Here is a 19,873-nt window from a genome sequence, read left to right on the forward strand (position 1 = left end):
CGGTGCCGTGGTACCTATTCTTGGTTTGTTCCTGTGCCAGTGCCGTGGTATCTATGCTTGGTTTGTTCCTGCACCTGTGCCGTGGTATCTATGCTTGGTTCGTTCCTGTGCCGGTGCCGTGGTATCTATGCTTGTTTCGTTCATGTGCCGATGCCGTGGTATCTATGCTTGGTTTGTTCCTGCGCCTGTGCCGTGGTATCTATGCTTGGTTTGCTCCTGCGCCGGTGCTGTGGTATCTATGCTTGGTTTGCTCCTGCGCCGGTGCCGTGGTACCTATGCTTGGTTTGCTCCTGCGCCGGTGCCGTGGTACCTATTCTTGGTTTGTTCCTGTGCCAGTGCCGTGGTATCTATGCTTGGTTTGTTCCTGCGTCTGTGCTGTGGTATCTATGCTTGGTTCGTTCCTGCGCCAGTGCCGTGGTATCTATGCTTGGTTCGTTCCTGTGCTGGTGCCGTGGTATCTATGCTTGGTTTGCTCCTGCGCCGGTGCTGTGGTATCTATGCTTGGTATGTTCCTGCACGGGTGCTGTGGTATCTATGCTTGGTATGTTCCTGCCCCAGTGCCGTGGTATCTATGCTTGGTTCATTCCTGCGCCGGTGCCGTGGTATCTATGCTTGGTTCGTTCATGCGCCGGTGGCGTGGTATCTATGCTTGGTGCGTTCCTGTGCTGGTGCCGTGGTATCTATGCTTGTTTTTTAAATTAAGGGCATCTTACTTTGCTGCTGCGTGTACCGTCTGCCTTCTCTGCAGAAACTGTGCACCACAGCAGCCTGTGCTGCTCCCGTTCTTCGCGGGTGACGGAAACTCTGGGCTGCGCTTTAGCTGGTTTTGTGATGAAAACGTGCCCGCTGCCTCCAGAGTTTGACAGAAGCTTACACTGCTCCTGGCTGAACAGGAGCTGTTCTGTGTGGAGGTAGCTATCAGTGCTACTGCCAGTACTGTGCCTGTTCTGTGTGTGTGAGGGAAGCTTTCAGTGCTACTGCCAGTGCTGTGCCTGTTCTAAGTGTGTGAGGGAAGCTTTCAGTGCTACGCCAGTGCTGTGCCCGTTCTAAGTGTGTGAGGGAAGCTTTCCCCAAATACTCCCAGCGCTGCACCTCTTCATCACGTGTGCGATGTTAACTTGGACTAATTCAGCCCATGCTCAGCTTGTTCTTAGCCTCCACCGAACACATTTTTGATAATAAAAACAAGGTCTCTTGTAAACGTTTGTTTCCCTTACAGATCAGAGACTTATAGTTCTAGGAGGTAAAGCCATATAGCAGCAATTAAAGACCGATTGTAGGAAGGTAGCCTCTTTCTAGCCTTGTTACCCCCAGTTTTGGCCTGTTTGTGAGTATATGTCAGGGTGTTTTTACTGTCTCACTGGGATCCTGCTAGCCAGGGCCCAGTGCTCATAGTGAAAACCCTATGTGAACAGTGTATTTGATATGTGTCACTGGGATCCTGCTAGCCAGGACCCCAGTGCTCATAAATTTGTGGCCTATATGTGTTCCCTGTGTGGTGCCTAACTGTATCACTGAGGCTCTGCTAACCAGAACCTCAGTGTTTATGCTCTCTCTGCTTTAAAATTGTCACTGCAGGCTAGTGACTAATTTTACCAATTCTCATTGGCACACTGGAACACCCTTATAATTCCCTTGTATATGGTACCTAGGTACCCAGGGTATTGGGGTTCCAGGAGATCTCTATGGGCTGCAGCATTTCTTTTGCCACCCATAGGGAGCTCAGACAATTCTTACACAGGACTGCAACTGCAGCCTGAGTGAAATAACGTCCACGTTATTTCACAGCCATTTTCACTGCACATAAGTAACTTATAAGTCACCTATATGTCTAACCCTCACTTGGTGAAGGTTAGGTGCCAAATTAGTTAGTGTGTGGGCACACTGGCACTAGCCAAGGTGACCCCACATTGTTCAGGGAAAATTTCCCAGACTTTGTGAGTGCGGGACACCATTAAACGTGTGCACTACATATAGGTCAATACCTATATGTAGCGTCACAATGGTAATTCTGAACATGGCCATGTAACATGTCTAGGATCATGGAATTGTTCCCCCAATACCTTTCTGGTATTGGGGGGACAACTCCATGCATCCCCGGGTCTCTAACACACACCCCGGGTACTGCCAAACTGCCTTTCTGGGGTCTCCACTGCAGCTGCTGCTGCCAACCCCTCAGACAGGTTTCTGCCCCCCTAGGGTCTGGGCAGCCCACTCCCAGGAAGGCAGAACAAAGGATTTCCTCTGAGAGAGGGTGTTACACCCTCTCCATTTGGAAATAGGTGTGAAGGGCTGGGGAGGAGTAGCCTCCCCCAGCCTGTGGAAATGCTTTGTGGGCACAGATGGTGCCCATCTCTGCACAAGTCAGTTTACACCAGTTCAGGGATCCCCCAGCCCTGCTCTGGCACGAAACTGGACAAGGGAAAGGGGAGTGACCACTCCCCTGACCAGTACCTCCCAGGGGAGGTGCCCAGAACTCCTCCAGTGTGTCCCAGGCCTCTGCCATCTTGGATTCAGAGGTGTTGGGGCACAATGGACTGCTCTGAGTGGCCAGTGCAAGCAGGTGATGTCAGAGACCCCTACTGATAGGTGCTTACCTCTTTCAGTAGCCAAGCCTCCTTTCTTAGTAGCCAAACCTCATTTTCTGGCTATTTAGGGTCTCTCCTCTGGACTATTCCTCAGATAACGAATGCAAGAGCTCACCAGAATTCCTCTGCACTTCCCTCTTTGACTTCTGCCAAGGATAGACTGCTGACTGCTCCAGGACGCCTGCAAAACCGCAACAAGGTAGCAAGACGACTACCAGCAACATTGTAGCACCTCATCCTGCCGGCTTTCTCGACTGTTTCCTGGTGGTGCATGCTCTGAGGGCTGTCTGCCTTCACCCTGCACTGGAAGCCAAGAAGAAATCCCCCGTGGGTCGACGGAATCTTCCCCCTGCCAAAGCAGGCACCAAACTTCTGCATCACCGGTCCTCTGGGTCCCCTCTCATCCTGACGAGCGTGGTCCCTGGAACACAGGAGGTGGGTCCAAGTGTCTCCCACAGTCCAGTGGCCCTTCTGTCCAAAGTTGGTGGAGGTAAGTCCTTGCCTCCCCACGCCAGACAGCAAACCTGTGACCTGCGTGATTTGCAGCTGCTCCGGCTTCTGTGCACTTCTACAAGGATTCCTTTGTGCACAGCCTAGCCTGGGTCCCCAGCACTCCATCCTGCATTGCCCAACTCGCTGAGTTGGACTCTGGCGTCGTGGGACCCTCCTTTGTGACTCTGAGTCGACCACTGTCCTCAGATCTTCTAAGTGCCTGTTCCAGTACTTCTGCGGTTGCTGCCTGCTTCTGCGGGGGCTCTCTGAGTTGTTGAGCACCCCCTCGGTCTCCTCCTCCAAGGGGCGACATCCTGGTCCTTCCTGGGCCCCAGCAGCATCCAAAATCCTCAACTGCGACTCTTGCAGCTAGCAAGGCTTGTTTGTGGTATTTCTGCCTGGAAACACTTCTGCAACCTCCAGCATGCCGTGGGACATCTGCCATCCAAAGGAGAAGTTCCTAGCCCTTTTTGTTGTTGCAGAATCTTCGGCTTCTTCCACTCGGAGGCAGCCCTTTTGCACCTTCATCCGGGGTTTAGTGGGCTCCTGCCCTCCCCGACACTTTCATGACTCTTGGACTTGGTCCCCTTCCTTGACAGGTCCTCAGGTCCAGGAATACATCTTCAGTGTTTTGCTGGTGCTTGTGGTTCTTGCAGAATCCCCTATCACGACTATTCTGTCTTTCTGGGGTAGTAGGGTAATTTTACTCCTACTTCTCAGGGTCTTGGGGTGGGGTATTTTGGACACCCTTACTGTTTTCTCACAGTCCCAGCGACCCTCTACAACCTTCCATTGGTCTGGGGCCCATTCGTGATTCGCATTACACTTTTGGAGTATATGGTTTGTGTTGCCCCTAGACCTATGTCTACTTATTGCATCCTATTGTGATTCTACATTGTTTGCACTACTTTTCTTACTGTTACTTACCTGTTTTGGGGTTGTGTACATATAATTTGTGTATATTACTTACCTCCTAAGTGAGGGTATCCTCTGAGATACTTTTGACATATTGTCACTAAAATAAAGTACCTTTATTTTTAGTAACTCAGAGTATTGTGTTTTCTTATGATATTGTGCATATGATATAAGTGGTATAGTAGGAGCTTTGCAGGTCTCCTAGTTCAGCCTAAGCTGCTTTGCCATAGCTACCTCTATCAGCCTAAGCTGCTAGAAAAACCTCTATTCTACTAATAAGGGATAACTGGACCTGGCACAAGGTGTAAGTACCACAAGGTACCCACTATAAGCCAGGCCAGCCTCGTACACCGATTAAGGCAGCTTGGTCTCCTCATTGTCATGCAATCGTCACGTTTCATACTCAGGCATGGGTTTTCATCTTAGCAGGGGGAGACAGTAGCCCCTATCTTCCAAGGGACTCCCATTCACAACAGAACTGCACGGGTTTAGTGTGTCAGTCAGTATGGTGGTCCCCACACCTCCACAACCCCGTAGAGCAGCCAGTGTGTCATGCAAGGAATGAAATGGAACCTCTAAGTGCGGTTGAATAATAAAGTACAGCAATAATCAGGGTTTCGTGCTCCTCTAGACCTCTGGGCCCCACGGTGCCCAATGGACACCATGTCTCTGCCATTACAGCCAAACACCTACCAACACCCCACCATTCAAGAATCGGGTGGTAGCTGTTTTTTACATGTATGTAGGAGTAGACTGATAGTTGTGGGAATTAGATCTGTACCACTGTATTTCAATACTTATGTTATTTGTGTTGCTAGGTACAAAGCTTTGTTCATGTATGTTTCTGTGTTTTCATTACATTTTTGCTTACTTTGAAAGTTTTTGGATTCTGTCACAAAACGTTTCATGTAAACATCCCGCACTTGCAGCAGTTGTGGAAGTGTGTACTGGGATAGCTCCAATAGAGTGTGTGCATGGGAGGAGAGACTGGTGTGGAGGTTGCTGTGGGGGTTAAATGTGGGCAGCTCCTGGATATGGTGGTATGTGCTGGGGGCCTTCGCTTCCTCACTTCCAATAGTTTCCATGGTATCATAGCAACGCCGCTGATGGCATTTGTCTTTGTGCAGAATTATTCTCAAGCACATTGACTGATAAGCAGCTAAACAGACTGCTGACATCCCCACAATTGAAAACCTGATGTCGTACTTGCCTAGACACGTGTCAAAGGCTAACAAAAAGGCTGGAGGGGTGTTCGCTGCCTGCATTTTGGGAGAAAATCACTTGGTATTCTAGGAGCCACCACAAGCCAGCTCCTGAACTACCTCATGTGACACAGTAAGAAAGCCAGAATACATCCAAGAAAGAGCACAAGGTTTGCGGTTTTTTTTCTTCGTCTGCCTAGCAAACGTCCGAAAATAACTATGGGGAAAAATACTAGTTAAAGTAACATTTTCCAAAGATAAAACATCAAAGCACAGTCCCCACGAGCACCCCCACCAATATGATTTTCTCTGAGATGTAAATATGCCACGGCTATGTTGTCACCATCGCTTTTTTGCAGCTCAAAACTCTAGTTTGAGGGCCAAGAAGGGCCTCCGCAGGAGGTACATGATGTCTTATTGTACCGAGTATCACTTCTCTGCACGCGCATTCAACAGAAGAGCTAAAACATTAATACGACAAATTCCGTTCCAATACTGCCCACAATAACATTGTCAGTCTTACAATTCCAAATATAAAACAAAAACAGGCCGTCCCTCGTCGCACTTCAGAAATGTCTGTTTCTCCCGAGTGCGAAAGTCAATGTGAAGGAAAAAAATACTGTTTTAGGATCAACTACAGAATGATAATGTAATTTTTTTTCATTGTGGCAAGTATTCACTTGCTTCAGATTCGGAATGGGATAAACTATAGGCCCTTACTCAATAAGATCCGTGCTATTTATTAAGTATGGTGATTTCAGAGTAGGGTAACAGGACCAGATCACTTCTTGGCTGGCTAGAAGTTGGCATCCTTGATGCCAGGTAGGAGTAGCCAGGTGTAGCAGCTGTTTTTTCTAGCTTGCCTTTTGGTACCAATGGCACTGCTATTGCTACTCCAGCTATCAGAGGTCACAAAACCAATGCAAGGAATTGAAAGTAAACAGGAAGCATGTCAGTTCTCTCTACACTGTAGTTTCCACTTCTTGTCCTTCCTATAGCACCTCAGAAGCAAACAGGAGACTGCTGATGATCTAAAGGCAGGAGAAAGTTCATCCTTATGACGTCAATGTGAGTCAAAGGATGCATGAATCGCTTATCACTGCACCTTCCATTTTGGTGCCAAGTAATGAAAGAGAAATACGTTTTTTTTTATTGTGCAGTAAGAGAAGATACCATCCACACCTAAATCTACTCTGGAAGTTGATGCATTCTCAGTTTTCAGCATAACGACAGAAAACCTGAACCAGAAGTGCAGGTCATTCCTCTTATTGTGAAAAGGTACACAACAGGTATTGCACATCTGTCTTCAATATTAAAGCCAAACGTAATCCCTTATCGTGATTGCTTGGGTCTCCCACTTTGCTCTATGAACCCTTGAGGTGTTCATGTGTATTTTAGGGGTTAATGTTTAACACGGTCTGTTTCCAACACGCTGCACTTTTTGGTACATAAATCGATCAGCAATCTGTGAAACGTCTTTCATAAGGTCAATTTCACTGAGTCATTTGCTGAGTCATTTGCTGAGTCATTTTTCAGTTACCTTCTTCAAATATAATGCAACTTCTCAAAGCTCAATACATCGACATTCATTTAGCTTTGGGGAGAACTTAAGTTCTCCACAGACCGTGGACAAGATTTACCGGCGCAGTGATATTGACCAGTCAGGGCCATCATAGAGGGGCTGCAAACAATGTTTACTTAACGGGGCTATTATACATTTCAAGCCGTATCTCATGATCACATGACAAATCCATCCAATAAGCATTGCTATTCACAATAGTCCACGTTTACCACACAGGTCCCCTAAGCACATGTTCAGTATTCATCAAGATCGCAGGCTACAGATTGTGTTTACTGAGTAGACCCTGAAAACACGGACTGCGCTCGCAGGCTGGAGGTGGGATCTAACAGACGTCAAGGAAGCTGACTCCGGCTGCAAGCTGCAGATCGAGTCGAGCACAGTGATGCAAGGTCATGGAAGCCGAGAGGCCAAGTTCGTTCTTGCTACAGAGCTACAAAATAACTAACATGTTAAATTAACCGTAAACGAAATCGCTGAATTCATTGATGAGGTCATGTGAGATGTCACTTGGGATGCTGTGCTTGATGGTAGTATAATGCTTGGAGTTGTGCAGATAATTATTGTTTCGTGTCGATCTTTGAACCTTTGTAGTATGTGTACTAACACAACATAGTACTTTAGGCAGTGCCAGACTACGAACATACAGGCGCACAGACGGGAAAAAATAAAAATGTTATTTATGTTTTTTAGCATACTTACGGAACATGGTGTAAAACTGCTGAGGATTGAGGTTCCATTTTCCCCAGGGTGTTTTATGACCTTTGGTCTGAGCATACTGGGCATGGTTGAACTCGGGCTCTGTACCAAAGGAATCCAAAACTCGCAACATGCACCTAAAAAGACCAGGAGCAGAAATGCATCATTATACATTTGTGGACTTTACTTAGAGATACAAAAAATGTACAACTTAATGTGCCCTTTTCTGATTCATGATTTTCGCGAAACGCTGTTGAAATGCAGGAAACAGCTTGAATATTCCACAATATAAAGAACAGTATGTGGCAGTACTGCACATATCTCGCAGCCTGCCCCTGGTTACTGCGCACTCCCTTTTTCCAGGCTCCAGATGTGGATACTGGTAATTAAATAATGTGGAAGGTAATGCTCTACATGCATCCTCATATAATACATTGATTTTGGTAAGACAGAATGTACTGCCAGATGTCCAATAAGAACATTACCACTTCTAAATATTTTCAGGAGCATCTGAAAATGTATTTGCAGGGTAGTGGGCCTCAATTTCTCGGTTTATTTTGCTGGTCCCACAGAATGAAAAAAGGTCTATGGGGGTAAGCTCATAGGGGGTGTTTTGGCATTTTAAATTTATTTATTTGTTTGTTTTTCCATTCTTCTATACGGCTGCTGCACTTAGAAGGTGAAGTTTACATATAATGTCGAGAATGCAATTTATTACTTCAGTATTCAGTAAATAAGGTTAGAATGCAATTTATGACTTCAATCAATCAATTCGTAATAGTAAAAAAGTAAATCGATGCAAACTGACATGGTAGACGGGGATAATGAGGACCTTGAATAAACTGCACATTTAGCTGAGTCGGAATATGTTCAATTTTATTAAGTCGTGTTGAGCACTCTACTGTAAGGAAAGCAACTACCTTTATTCTGGTGCATTTTCATTTCTTAAGAGGGAAAGGAAGTCATGTTGAAGCAATAGTACAGAAATTACATCATGTGGAAGAAATGTCGAGGTCCCTTACAATCTGCAGCTATGTGCCAGGGCATGATAAGACTGAGAGCAAATGAAACAAATCCCTCTATTGAAATCACCAGCTCTGTACCATACTACGGGATCACTTGTAAACAGGTAACATAGCCTGGGTCGCACTGACCTAAGAGGCAATCTAGCAGTGTCCGCAGAACTTGAGAGACAGAATGTGCAAAGAGAAAGCGATTCCACTTAATTGAAGAACACCACAACAAGACATAAATGATGTGAGAGGGAGAGTAGGCTGGTATTCACTTGAATACATTTCTCACTCTACATTTTTATTTTGAGAACACTGTAGTGAAAAATAACCAATCAGAAAATTCCGACTCTAGTAAACCATTCAATGGCCTAACCAAATAAGCAATATAGGGTAACCACAAAATATGTAGAATCAGGCACAAGGCTCAGCTTTATACAGAACCTACATTTATAAAACATGACATATCCGATGCTACATTTATAAAACAGGACATATCTGATGCTTTATTACCTATTGCCGGTCGTCCCTAGGTAGTTATAGCTATGACCTACTTTCTATAGAAAAAGCGTTTTTTTATTTGCGTATATCTTTGGCGGCGGTTGACGAATCTTCACAAAATTTACCAAAAAACGTTCATGCTCACTTCAGCTGCTGTCTGGAAAGTTTTGAGGTGACCCGACATGAGGGGGCAGAGATAAAGGGGGTCCCAAAACATGTTTTCCCCATTTATTTTTCCATAGGGTTTTGAATAGCGATAGCTCCGAAACCACTGGACGGAATTACACCAAATTATGCAGAAAGGTCGCACTTGGTCCAGAAAGAGTAAATTTGCTAAGCAGTTCTTGAGAAATTAACAAAAATCCAAATTTGTATATATAGGGACGCAAAGGATTCGCGACCCCTTACGATCTTTGTGCTGAGATCTGATTGGCTGCCAACACTTCAACAAGTAAGTGTTGGCAGCCATGTTGAGACACTGCTTCAGCTGAGTCCCAGGAAAAAACGATTAAGAAAAGAAAAGGGGCCAGGGTAGAGACACCCTGACCCCTTAGCTCTGGTGCTGCCTTAAACCCCTCCCCCCTCCTCCAGGGCTAAAAAGCACTTTTTAAAATATTTCTGTAGCGAAATCGCGACGGGGTCATGAATCCACAGCAAAAATGTAAGAAAAACAAACAAATCGCCTGCTCCTGTGCTTCTTAATACCTAAACCCCAGGTGGGCCAAGTCCCGAGGGCATTGATATTTGTAATGTGGTGGGCTGCCCACACCATGCAGCCCTGGGACTGCCACCTCCCCAGGGCTAAAAACATTATGTGTGTGGGGAGGCCCTCCCACAGCCCTGGGGACCGCCACCTCCCCGAGGATTACAAAAAATATCCGCGCACCCCCTGTCCCGCTGCCCCAGGGATCACCACCTCCCTGGGGCTTTTCTAAATGAGTGAGGGGGGCTCATTTTGGACCCCCAAGCCCCTGAGGACGACAACCACCTCCCCGGGGCTATGCTTGTTGGAGGGGGGTTGAGCAGCCCCTCATGGAGCCACTAGGAACTGCCACTATCCAGGGCCGGCTCCTGCTATGTCCCGGGGTGCCCACCCCAGGACATAGTGTTTGCTTTGGCTTGGTGGGAGGTGACAGCCTTGAGGCTCCCCTCACGGTCTTTTCGTTCTCTCTTCCATCCCATAATGGGATGTGAAAGAGAGAGAGAGATGGTCATTGCAGTGGTCTCTCCATGCAATGACTTAAACAAAAAAAATAGTAAGGAGTCAACTGCGGAATAATGGTTAAGGTCACAGACCTTCACACTGAAGTTGAGGGTTCTAGTCCAGGTGCGTGTGTGGTCATTTTCCCTACTTTGATTTATTGGCAACATCAACATTTTAAGGTTACTAATAAAAGGTGATCTCACTCTTTAATTGACAAATACATTTTTCTTTTCAATTTATCCAGAAATATCTCATTCTAAATATATCATTCAACATAGCTTTAAAAACTCTCTCTCACTTTCACTCTCTTTCTCTCTTTTCAATCTCTTTCCCCCACTCAGACCCTTATGCATCTACTCACATACTCACTCAGACCCTCATGCAACCACTCACAGCTGCATTCAGTCCCTCATGCACCCCACTCAAAGATCCACTCAGACACCCATGCACCCGCTCACAGACCCACGAATCTCACACACCTACTCAGACCCACTGAAACCCTCATGCACCTACTCACAGACCAACAGACACTGACGCACCCACTCACAGGCCCACTAAGACACTGATGCATCCACTCTCACATGCACACAGCCACTCTCTCACCCAGATACACTCTGTCACACCTATTCTCACACCCAGAGAGACGGGCCGCAGCAAATTCCTGCCGTGCACATCTAAAGGGCTGTGCGCTGCATGGAGTTGGGTGGTTTGCGGGGGGTTGGCTGCAGGGTCTGGTGCAAGTTATAGTTACCTTAGGGCACGAGTTATAGTTACTTGAGATAATTCTAACTATAACTGGTGAATTTCTATGGTTTGGTACGTTGAAAATGTGAGCCTAACTATAACGTCCCTGTAACCTTTGCTTTTTTACGTGAATTTCTATGTTTTTTTATTCTATTTGCTAACTATAACTTCTTTGTAACCATATATATATATAAACACCTCTAAGAAAAGACATAACTCTGAGGTGCACTGTTCATTTTCACAGTAAAACACACACATAAAATCAATGATCTTAATGTTCTCACTTCCAACATAACAGCAAACACTTTCTTTTTTTAAGGAAAATACAGAAAGAGTTATCTCTCAAAAACCCAATTCCACTGCTAACAATTTGAAACTTCTTATAATACACAATGGCAATGTGGCATTGACACTTTTCTTCAAAACAGCTCCCTAGCATCCAGTCTAAAATACAAATCCTCCCCCTGGTTATGTATTGAGAAAGGGCAAGGTAGGTCGGCAAGAGTTTTTTGATCAATGTTTTCATTGCACTCTCATGTATGCTAGTATGTATTGGTACTTTGTGAAGAGCAAATCTAGCTAGGGCGCAATGGAGCACTGTACATTACTGGAGTCTTAGAAGATGATCTACAAGATCATGTACATCAAGTGGAGATGAAAGAAATACATTTCATACATTACATTTCACATTTTAAGGTACAGAGAGATTTCACCAGAGTTGCACAATGATGAGTCAAGCAACAAAGCAGAGATTCAGACCTAGGTCCCTAGATTCCAAAGTTGACAGCTCTATTTGCTAATCCACATCCCCTCCCATTTAGAAACCTCCAAATCCTTCTTGGATTGTAACACTGTTTTTCACATTTTATGGTCTAAATAGTCCACCTCTAATTATTCCATAATTAACACTCGTTCAAACCAAGCATCTTTCCTTCAGCAAGCTCACAATTTGATTTGACTTGTATTCATGTTGATTCCTGGTTTCATTAAAATACAGGATCTTCATTGAAAAAATGTGATCTCTAAGATCTATGCAAAAATGTGTTTCATGAGCACTTCTAAGCTACATCAATTAGGAAGCTCATCACTCCAACTGAATGTATGACATCAGACCTAAATGAGTCCAAAGATTCCTTGGAAACGTCTTAGCTCATATTAATTGGGATAATCATCATATACAAGAAGGCATTAAATCCTTCAGGCTTAATCTTGTACCCAAACCCTTCAAGGCACTCAAGGGGACCTTGCTGCCTTCCAGAAATTCCCTTGCTTGCTCATGCAGTTACTTACTGTACCTGCCTGCTGGGGGCATGTCTGACCCCCTCACTCTGAAATGGTGGCTGGTTGCTGCCTTCTGTGAAGAGTGAACCAAGGTCTTCAAACACCTTGTCCATCTTTCACTAATGGGCTGTTTCCAGAGCAGGCACCAGCCCATGCCTGCACTGGGAGCAGCACATTTACTGTATTACCATGGACTCTCTTGGTCTGGGCCTGACACAAGCACTCAGGGGAGAGATGGGTTTGTGTGTAGGCATTACAGTTATTATGATATAGCATTTGTTAGGGATGGCTGTATTTTCATGAGACAGTGGGATTTCCTTCTTACATTAATTTGTGGGGTAAGCGAAGTAGGCCAGCGGCCGCTTGAATTAGTATTTGAACTACACACTGTTGGAAAATTGTTAGTTCAAATACTGTTTGGCACCCGTTTCACAAGGGGTTTACGAGTGTGCTTTCGTAGATCTAGTATACAAACGGTCTGAAGCAGCAATTAGGGACAGACAATTAGGACAATTTGAGTCCAATTAGAGTAAACCATCAATCATGGATTCAATGGGCATGGAATAACTGAAGCGATCTGCCACATGAGCTTGACATTGGAGGACCTTAATTTAGCTGAGCACTGAAGGTCCCATTAAGCGACATACTATGACCACTTCTTGACATCTCACAATTAGAATCAGATTTGGCATTTTATTAGCAAAGTCCATCTCTGCAGATTGCGCCACCACTCGTCTGCACAACCTATATCATCTCAGGAGTATAAACTTTAAACAAAATACCTCAGAATGAACAGGCCAGTGCGGTAACCAGCAAAGTGGATTATAATAAGAAGTACAACAAATGCGCATACAGAGCTGATCAAGCCTACAGCTTATTGAAACCTATAAACTGTGTGTCTTTCTCGCACACTTCTTCATCCATCACACTGCAAATCATGGCATCCTATAACACACTAGCCACACCTCGGTGGTCTTCAAGCACAACATGAAAAAGCTTCCTACAGAGGATCAAAATAAAGACAACAGTCTTCCAACCACACACCCTACACGATGCAGGATGCTCTTTATGTAGGCAAGCGCTTCAGTGCCACACAGAGGTAAGAGCTACATAAATGTAACAATACAATACAATACAGAAAACTTTAAGAAACATTTTGGCCTCTTGTAAATCTTTAACTTCTGTCAAAACAAGAGCCAGGCTATTGTTAATGGGGTTCATACCAATATTCAGTTTGCCAATATGTGACGTACTGAACACCAATAAAACTTTCTTGTACCTTATACCTAATCTTTAATCAACCTACGCTTGGCTCCGAAACACTAGGTGTTTCCAATGGAAAGGGATTACTAGCAGAATTAAAATAACAAATCATGGGGAAGCCTATTAAATGAATGCTGGTGGTTGTGTATGTTTTAAACAAAAAAAAATATTAAACATAAAAATATTTTAGCATTCTGCACAATGTAACAGTATAGCTCTATTTCATTAGGCAGTAATGTTTGAGCCACGTACCACAGTTAAAAGTTGAACATAGTTAGGCTCTCTTGATTCAAGAAAGTACAGTGGAGAAGGTATGTTCTGATAGCATTCAAAAAAATATAGACAACACAGCCACAAAAAGAAAGATTCTGATAAGCACTGGGGCTCGCCCAAGCATCCAAGCTCCTCCTTAAAGAATAGCTGTTCAGAAAAGGAAGGAATGCTACCAACGAACAGGCAAGTTCTAACCAGCATGCTGTTTCAGTAAGGGCACCACTTAATCACAAAAGTGAGAATGTAGTGAAAGGTATCATAATTACACCGTAATGCTTACTGTACCTTTTCAGGCCCCACAGAGACCATGTAGATGTGGGACCACAATCATTTGCATCCATGCTAGACTAGCACTGCCTCCAAAAGTACCCACATTCTCCTTGGCCCCTTTATGCTGTACTGGGCACTGCATTCTAACAAAGAGACAGTGGCACAGGGAGGCTGGTTTTGCTGAGAAGTAAGCAGACATGAAAAGTGTTCTGTATTTGCACACAGATTGTGCTTTGATTGTCCTTGAATTGTAGGCAGTGTCCCAAAATAACACAAATACTGCTTCAGTCCGGCCTAGTGTCAATACTGATCTCGGATCTGCACAGAGAGGTATTACCCATAAACAATTCTCTACTTTTAGTGGTTTATATTTAGACAGAGATGAGTATTCGGGCGAAGTTCTGCTGTTGCTCTGTAAGAAAGTGAAGCTGCACCAATATTTGAAAATGGAGACTTGCAGGTGCCTGACCAGGAAAAAATAGGAGGGACATAAGGCCCACCTGGTTGGTGCCAGTGTGGATATCTTCTTAAAGGACTGAGGTGCTCAGGAAACACTAGGACTTTGCAACCTATCTGGCCAGCACTAATCGAGGAGCAAGTGACCAAGCGCTCCAGGACATGCAACATGCAGCAAAGCAGTCAAGGACTACTAATTTGTTGAGTCTGCATTGGCCCCTCTTCACGTGGAAACAACTGTGACATCGTTGGAGTCCTATTGCGCTATTACAGATCCCAAAACAAATTCTAACGTAATCCTACTTTCATACAAATCAGTAAATAAAATGTTTTAAATGGCAATGACAAAGAGAAAATAAGCAAGCATGTAGAGAAATGTCCCTTCACAAATCACAATGATTGATTATTATAAGAACTAACCAGCCACGTAAAGCTAACATTGGAAAAATATATAAACAAAATATCAAATATCTTATTTTTACAATACTTACTGGTAATGAACCCAGGATGGGCCAAGGGTCTTTTTAAATTGAGTGAGTCCCACAATATCGATATATATTAGTTCAACCACTTTATCACCCTGGGTTGGACAACCAGACCTGTTGCCAACAACCTTCTTCATAATCCTGGGAAAAGGAAAGAAAATTAAAACAACGGGCACAATATAAAATGTAAATATGCATACAAGCGTACATTGTCAATAAAAGAGGTAGACAAACAAGCATCCACATGAAATTGTTGTTCCCGCCAGCTCTACATAATTTTAAATTCATTACTATGCTACGCGTGTTAAAAAATAAAAACCTACTGCCCGGTGTCCCACTATTTATTTCGAAGACCCATTTGATGACGTATCACTCCAGGTCTACTCCCAAGTTAATGTGGTGAGTGTACACTAAATTCTGATTATCCTTAGAATATATAACATCAAGTTTCTCCTAATAAATACGTATTTCACCTTTAAGTTTCATGACATTTTATTAAAAAAACGTTACTCCTATGTGAACAGAGGGTGCATCTCCAACGTAATTCATGCTACTGTAATATTCTGTACATTTGAGGGTAAGAACATTTAAAGGCTGCAATTTTTATTTTTCCCCCACACTGGTTATTCCTTCTACACTTACAAACAATACTGTTCTTCCAACGTTATAATCGATTTCCTGTGACTCACAGAATATTTTAGAATTGCGAGAAGCTGTGTACACTATTCCTGTACACAAAGGAAATGGGCTGAAATATGCCTTGGCAGTTTCTTACACCTGATAACCTTAGTAAAGACAATATCTCCCCCAAGGTTTCTTGCAGTCATCTGTTCCAGCTACAAATGAAAAAGCTAGATTGTGCCCCATTCACTACCACAGTAGCAGCTAGTAGCTACCAATACTGCACCCCATTGTTTGTGTGGGAGGCCAAGGGATGCTCTCCACAGGAATGTTAAACACTAAGGATCTTTGAGTTAAGATTGAGATTCATTCAGTTCTCCAAAGCCCAACAATAAATTCACAATCTCCTATTAACCAGTTAACCTTGAAATTATTACGTTAAACATGGGAAAAACAGTTACACAGAGGATTCAATGGTACATGATCAAGAACATGGCTGCCCCCCCATCTCCTGTACCTAATTTAGTGGAAGGACTCCCTGTCACTCTTGAGGTATATAGCAACTTGTTTCCCATGTAATACAGATGGACCAACACTCAACCATAGCGTAGTTGCCTACTGTAGGAGCAGCGTTATAGGCATATCATCTTTTTAGCTAACTGAAGAAATAACAGCACTGTGGTTTCTGCCTAATGATCCTGTTAGTTTGATCATATGCAGGGCGTTAAGTAGGCTGGGTCCCGACGGTGCACGCAACATCAGTTTTTAAAATGGGGCATCGAAATGTGCCTCCATCAGGCTCTGTTGTTGTGCCCTGGCACAGATGGTCCAGTTTTTTGCACAAAGTGCAGCGTTGGAGAGAGCATGCGCACAAGTGTGAAAAGGATGTGTGCATGCTCACTTCTCACCAATAGAGAAGTTGCAGGTGACGTCATGCCAGGTGAGTGTTGTGGCGGGAAGGTAAATCCTTTAAAGAGACATTTTTTTTTCCCGATTTCCCTTCCTTTTCTGCAAACACAGAGTAGCATCGGGGTGCCAGCCATTGAGAAAAACATAGTCGGCACCACCTGGGACCGGACGGGATCACCACGACCCTGTTCTGCCCACTGAAGTCAGAGCTCAAAGAGGACCAGCATCGTCCAATCAGGAGTGTGACCCTGCTCTGCCCTTTCAGAGCCAGCGACCAGTGTGTCCACTGCAGTGGAACCCAGCCACAAGGGAAACGTTTCTCCTTCCTCTTCAAACGGAATTTGAAGAGGAACCCATGATCTGGCCCCAGCCCTAACAGCACCAGCAATTTTCAACTCTGAGCAAAGATTTGGATGTCGTGCCGTGAGTTCTGAAGGTGGGTAAATTGGAGGGGGTAATGTTTTTCATCTTACTTACTTCATGGTGTGTTACAGTGTATGTACATTCCGGTTGTAGATTTAGGTGTAAGAAATTCTCACCAGGTTTGTAGATTAGAAGCAAACATTTCTGCTGAGTGTGAGGGGGAGCAGGCCCTGAATACGAGAAAGCCGGACACCCAGTGCAAGAAGGCCCACATGTACCCCACACACCGGGCTTCCTTAGGTCCCCGCCTGGGCACTATCAGACTGAACGGTCACTGATTGAATTGTTTCACCAAACTCGCATTACTTGTCACCTTACAAGTTTCTTACTGATCTGCATATACCGTGGGAAGAGCCCGGTCTCCGCGCCCCGAATGCCAATAGCGCTGTGTTTTATGAGGCAATTTAAAAAGTCGCACTGATTATGCGTCTCCAAAGTCTTTGAGATTAGCCATGCTGGCTGTTATTTTTGTTCAATAAATCAGTCCTTACTCCCTAAACATTAGAAGAGTGTAAACAAGTGTTTTAACTAAGCAGGGATTGGGGACCATTTCAAGTCCCCTGCAGTTTATTTGCGCCTCATTTCTGATATAGATTGGATCTCATACCGTTTTACCTTCCCTTTAGCATTGCCATTCCTTGGCTGCGGGGCCTTTGCACAAGGCTGGCTCATTCGCGGGCTTGTGGGCTACAGCTGCTTGGGTCACTGTCTGCTCCAATAGTGTAGCGGCCAGTCTTGCTGGGAAGAGCTGCTCCTTCTGGCTAGTGCATGTGCACCGGGGAGACTCCACTGCACAGAATGCACCTTTTAGACTGCTGGCCTGTGGCCGAGCGACAGCCTTTGCATAGTAGCACAAAAGCACTGGGCACAATCAGGGTCAGGCACCTATAGGGCAACCAAGCAGTGCCCGAGGGACTGGTCTTAAGTGGTCAGTGTGTTTTGGAAGTTTGTGGGCCTGTTTTATGGTCTTCTGGGACAGGTTTTAGTGTTAATTTCCGTGGTTTTAAGAAAAAGATATCTTGCAGCAAGTAAGTTCAAATCCATATAGTGTCTCATAGCTCGCAAAGAACATTTAGAGCGTATCTTTACAAGTAAAAAATATTAAATCCGCTCCGAATTGCAAACATGAACCACATTTTTAGCTGTTTAATTCATTAGTGGGGACCACTTTTGTTTTAGTGCTTGGGCCTTTTTTCTGGCCCAGTCCGACCCTGGGCACAATGTACCTCAGAGTGAGTAGTTTAGCCTAGTTTTGGCCGTACATTCTACGATTTTCCAGAGGCGTCAGATCTCTTTGTTATTCAAGTATGAATTACCTCAAAAAGACATACTAAAATGAGATTGTAATGACTGATCAAGCACTGGGGTATTACTTGTATGCCATCTTTATATATTGTCAACCTAGTAATGCATTGATTGCGACAGTTGTTTTTGCTTTTGTTTTTTACATTTCTGTTAATTTGTCATGCACATTCAATAGAATGGAAGTGTCCATTCAAGTACTGCGTTTGTTGATTTATTTGTTATAGTGCTTTGAAGTCCTAGAAACCTTCACCTCCTTGCAATGTACAATGTATACAACAACTACTAGCATGCTACGTCGGATGAGAAAAGTAAATGGCATCTACAATACACTCTCTAAACCCCAGACATTGTTGCAGAAGTCACTTTACTTTTCTTTCTCTGATTGGTAAGTGAGAGGAGTTTGTAAACACCAATCCACATGTTAAAAAAAAAATAAGCAGCGTTTGTCCGAAGACCTAGCCTGACATTGGACCTCTGTCTTTGAAACGCAGCAAATGTAATAAGATAAATGCAGAATTGAAAGGTATGTTTCTTTATTGCTTGGATTATCACAACTCACCAAAAACGAGTCACGACCCCCAGTTTGGGAAACACTGATTTAGGTAGCTGATAGAAACATGTGCACACAACTATATATATCCATGTTTTCTGAGTGCCATTTAGTCAAACATGTCTGGTTACATATAACAGTGCCATTCCGGAGGACATTTGGAGCTCTGGGCAAGCCATTTTTTGGGGTACAAGATCAGAAAAACCTTAAAATTGATTTCAGCTATTTCAAGCCCACACAATGCCCTTCCATATTGGCTTACATTAATCTTTTTGAAATCCAGTCACTCAAAAACAACAAAATGCTCAGGCTGCCTGTTGTTCCTCAGCCACAAGTGAAGAAAAGAAAGCTTCTACCCGCCCTTTCCTTTTGTCCTTCGGTCGCAATATTTTTCGTCTTCTAACCCCAGTGTATTAAGTCGCATATTTAATTGTCTGATCCGACAGGGAGCTGGCAGATTGGTCAAAACAGAGTTCTGGAACGTTTTCAATTTCACTTTTATCCTCACGGTTAAAGACAATTACTGCAATTACGTTTTTGGAAAGCTGAAAAGTGTTCTCTTCTGAAATGTTTGCGGTCATATGCACTATTACATCCCTGGAGCTTTATTATTGATATTTTGGAACTAAATATATGTTTTGTGTTAGAATTGTACAAATACTTCCACATCTCCACTCTCCGAATCGAACAATTAAAATAATTTTGTGAGTGTGTTAATGCATATGATCAGTGACATTTCAATACTAGCAACCATCGCTGGCTTGCCCACTTTTTACAATTGACAGGGTGCTAACTGTTAGAGAATTGTGTAAGAAACCTTCCCGCACAATGGGAGATTCTTTCAGGAGCAGCACAAAATGAAGACGAACATCTGCCTGCCAGATGGTACTTCAACAATGTTTACCTGATCACTGGAGTAAATTATTCCTTTTTTGTTGCAGATAAGAAGCTAAATACTATTGTTGCATGACGGGAGGCCTAATCACCTTGAAACCATACCAGTAGAGGAAGAAGACTGTATTTTCCTTTTCAGATACACGAGTCCAAACTTCAAGGAGGAAGTTCTAAATTTAACATGGCTCCTAGTGGCTTGTCTGCTCTCC

At 44.0% G+C, this 19,873-nt stretch overlaps 1 protein-coding gene across 2 annotated transcripts in view; it reads right to left on the reverse strand.

The window, feature by feature from the left end:
- The window catches only part of MGAT5 (alpha-1,6-mannosylglycoprotein 6-beta-N-acetylglucosaminyltransferase), a 599,358-nt gene that overhangs the window by 237,659 nt on the left and 341,826 nt on the right, over positions 1-19,873 (reverse strand). For both annotated transcript variants that reach the window (XM_069224676.1, XM_069224675.1), the window contains exons 9-10: positions 14,969-15,103; positions 7,479-7,612 (exon numbers count right to left, since the gene is read on the reverse strand). In XM_069224676.1, the coding sequence (XP_069080777.1) occupies positions 7,479-7,612; positions 14,969-15,103 (269 nt within the window). The remainder of the gene's footprint in view (positions 1-7,478; positions 7,613-14,968; positions 15,104-19,873) is intronic.

This window comes from Pleurodeles waltl, chromosome 3_1 (genome assembly GCF_031143425.1).
Source record: "Pleurodeles waltl isolate 20211129_DDA chromosome 3_1, aPleWal1.hap1.20221129, whole genome shotgun sequence".
Lineage (NCBI taxonomy): Eukaryota > Metazoa > Chordata > Amphibia > Caudata > Salamandridae > Pleurodeles > Pleurodeles waltl.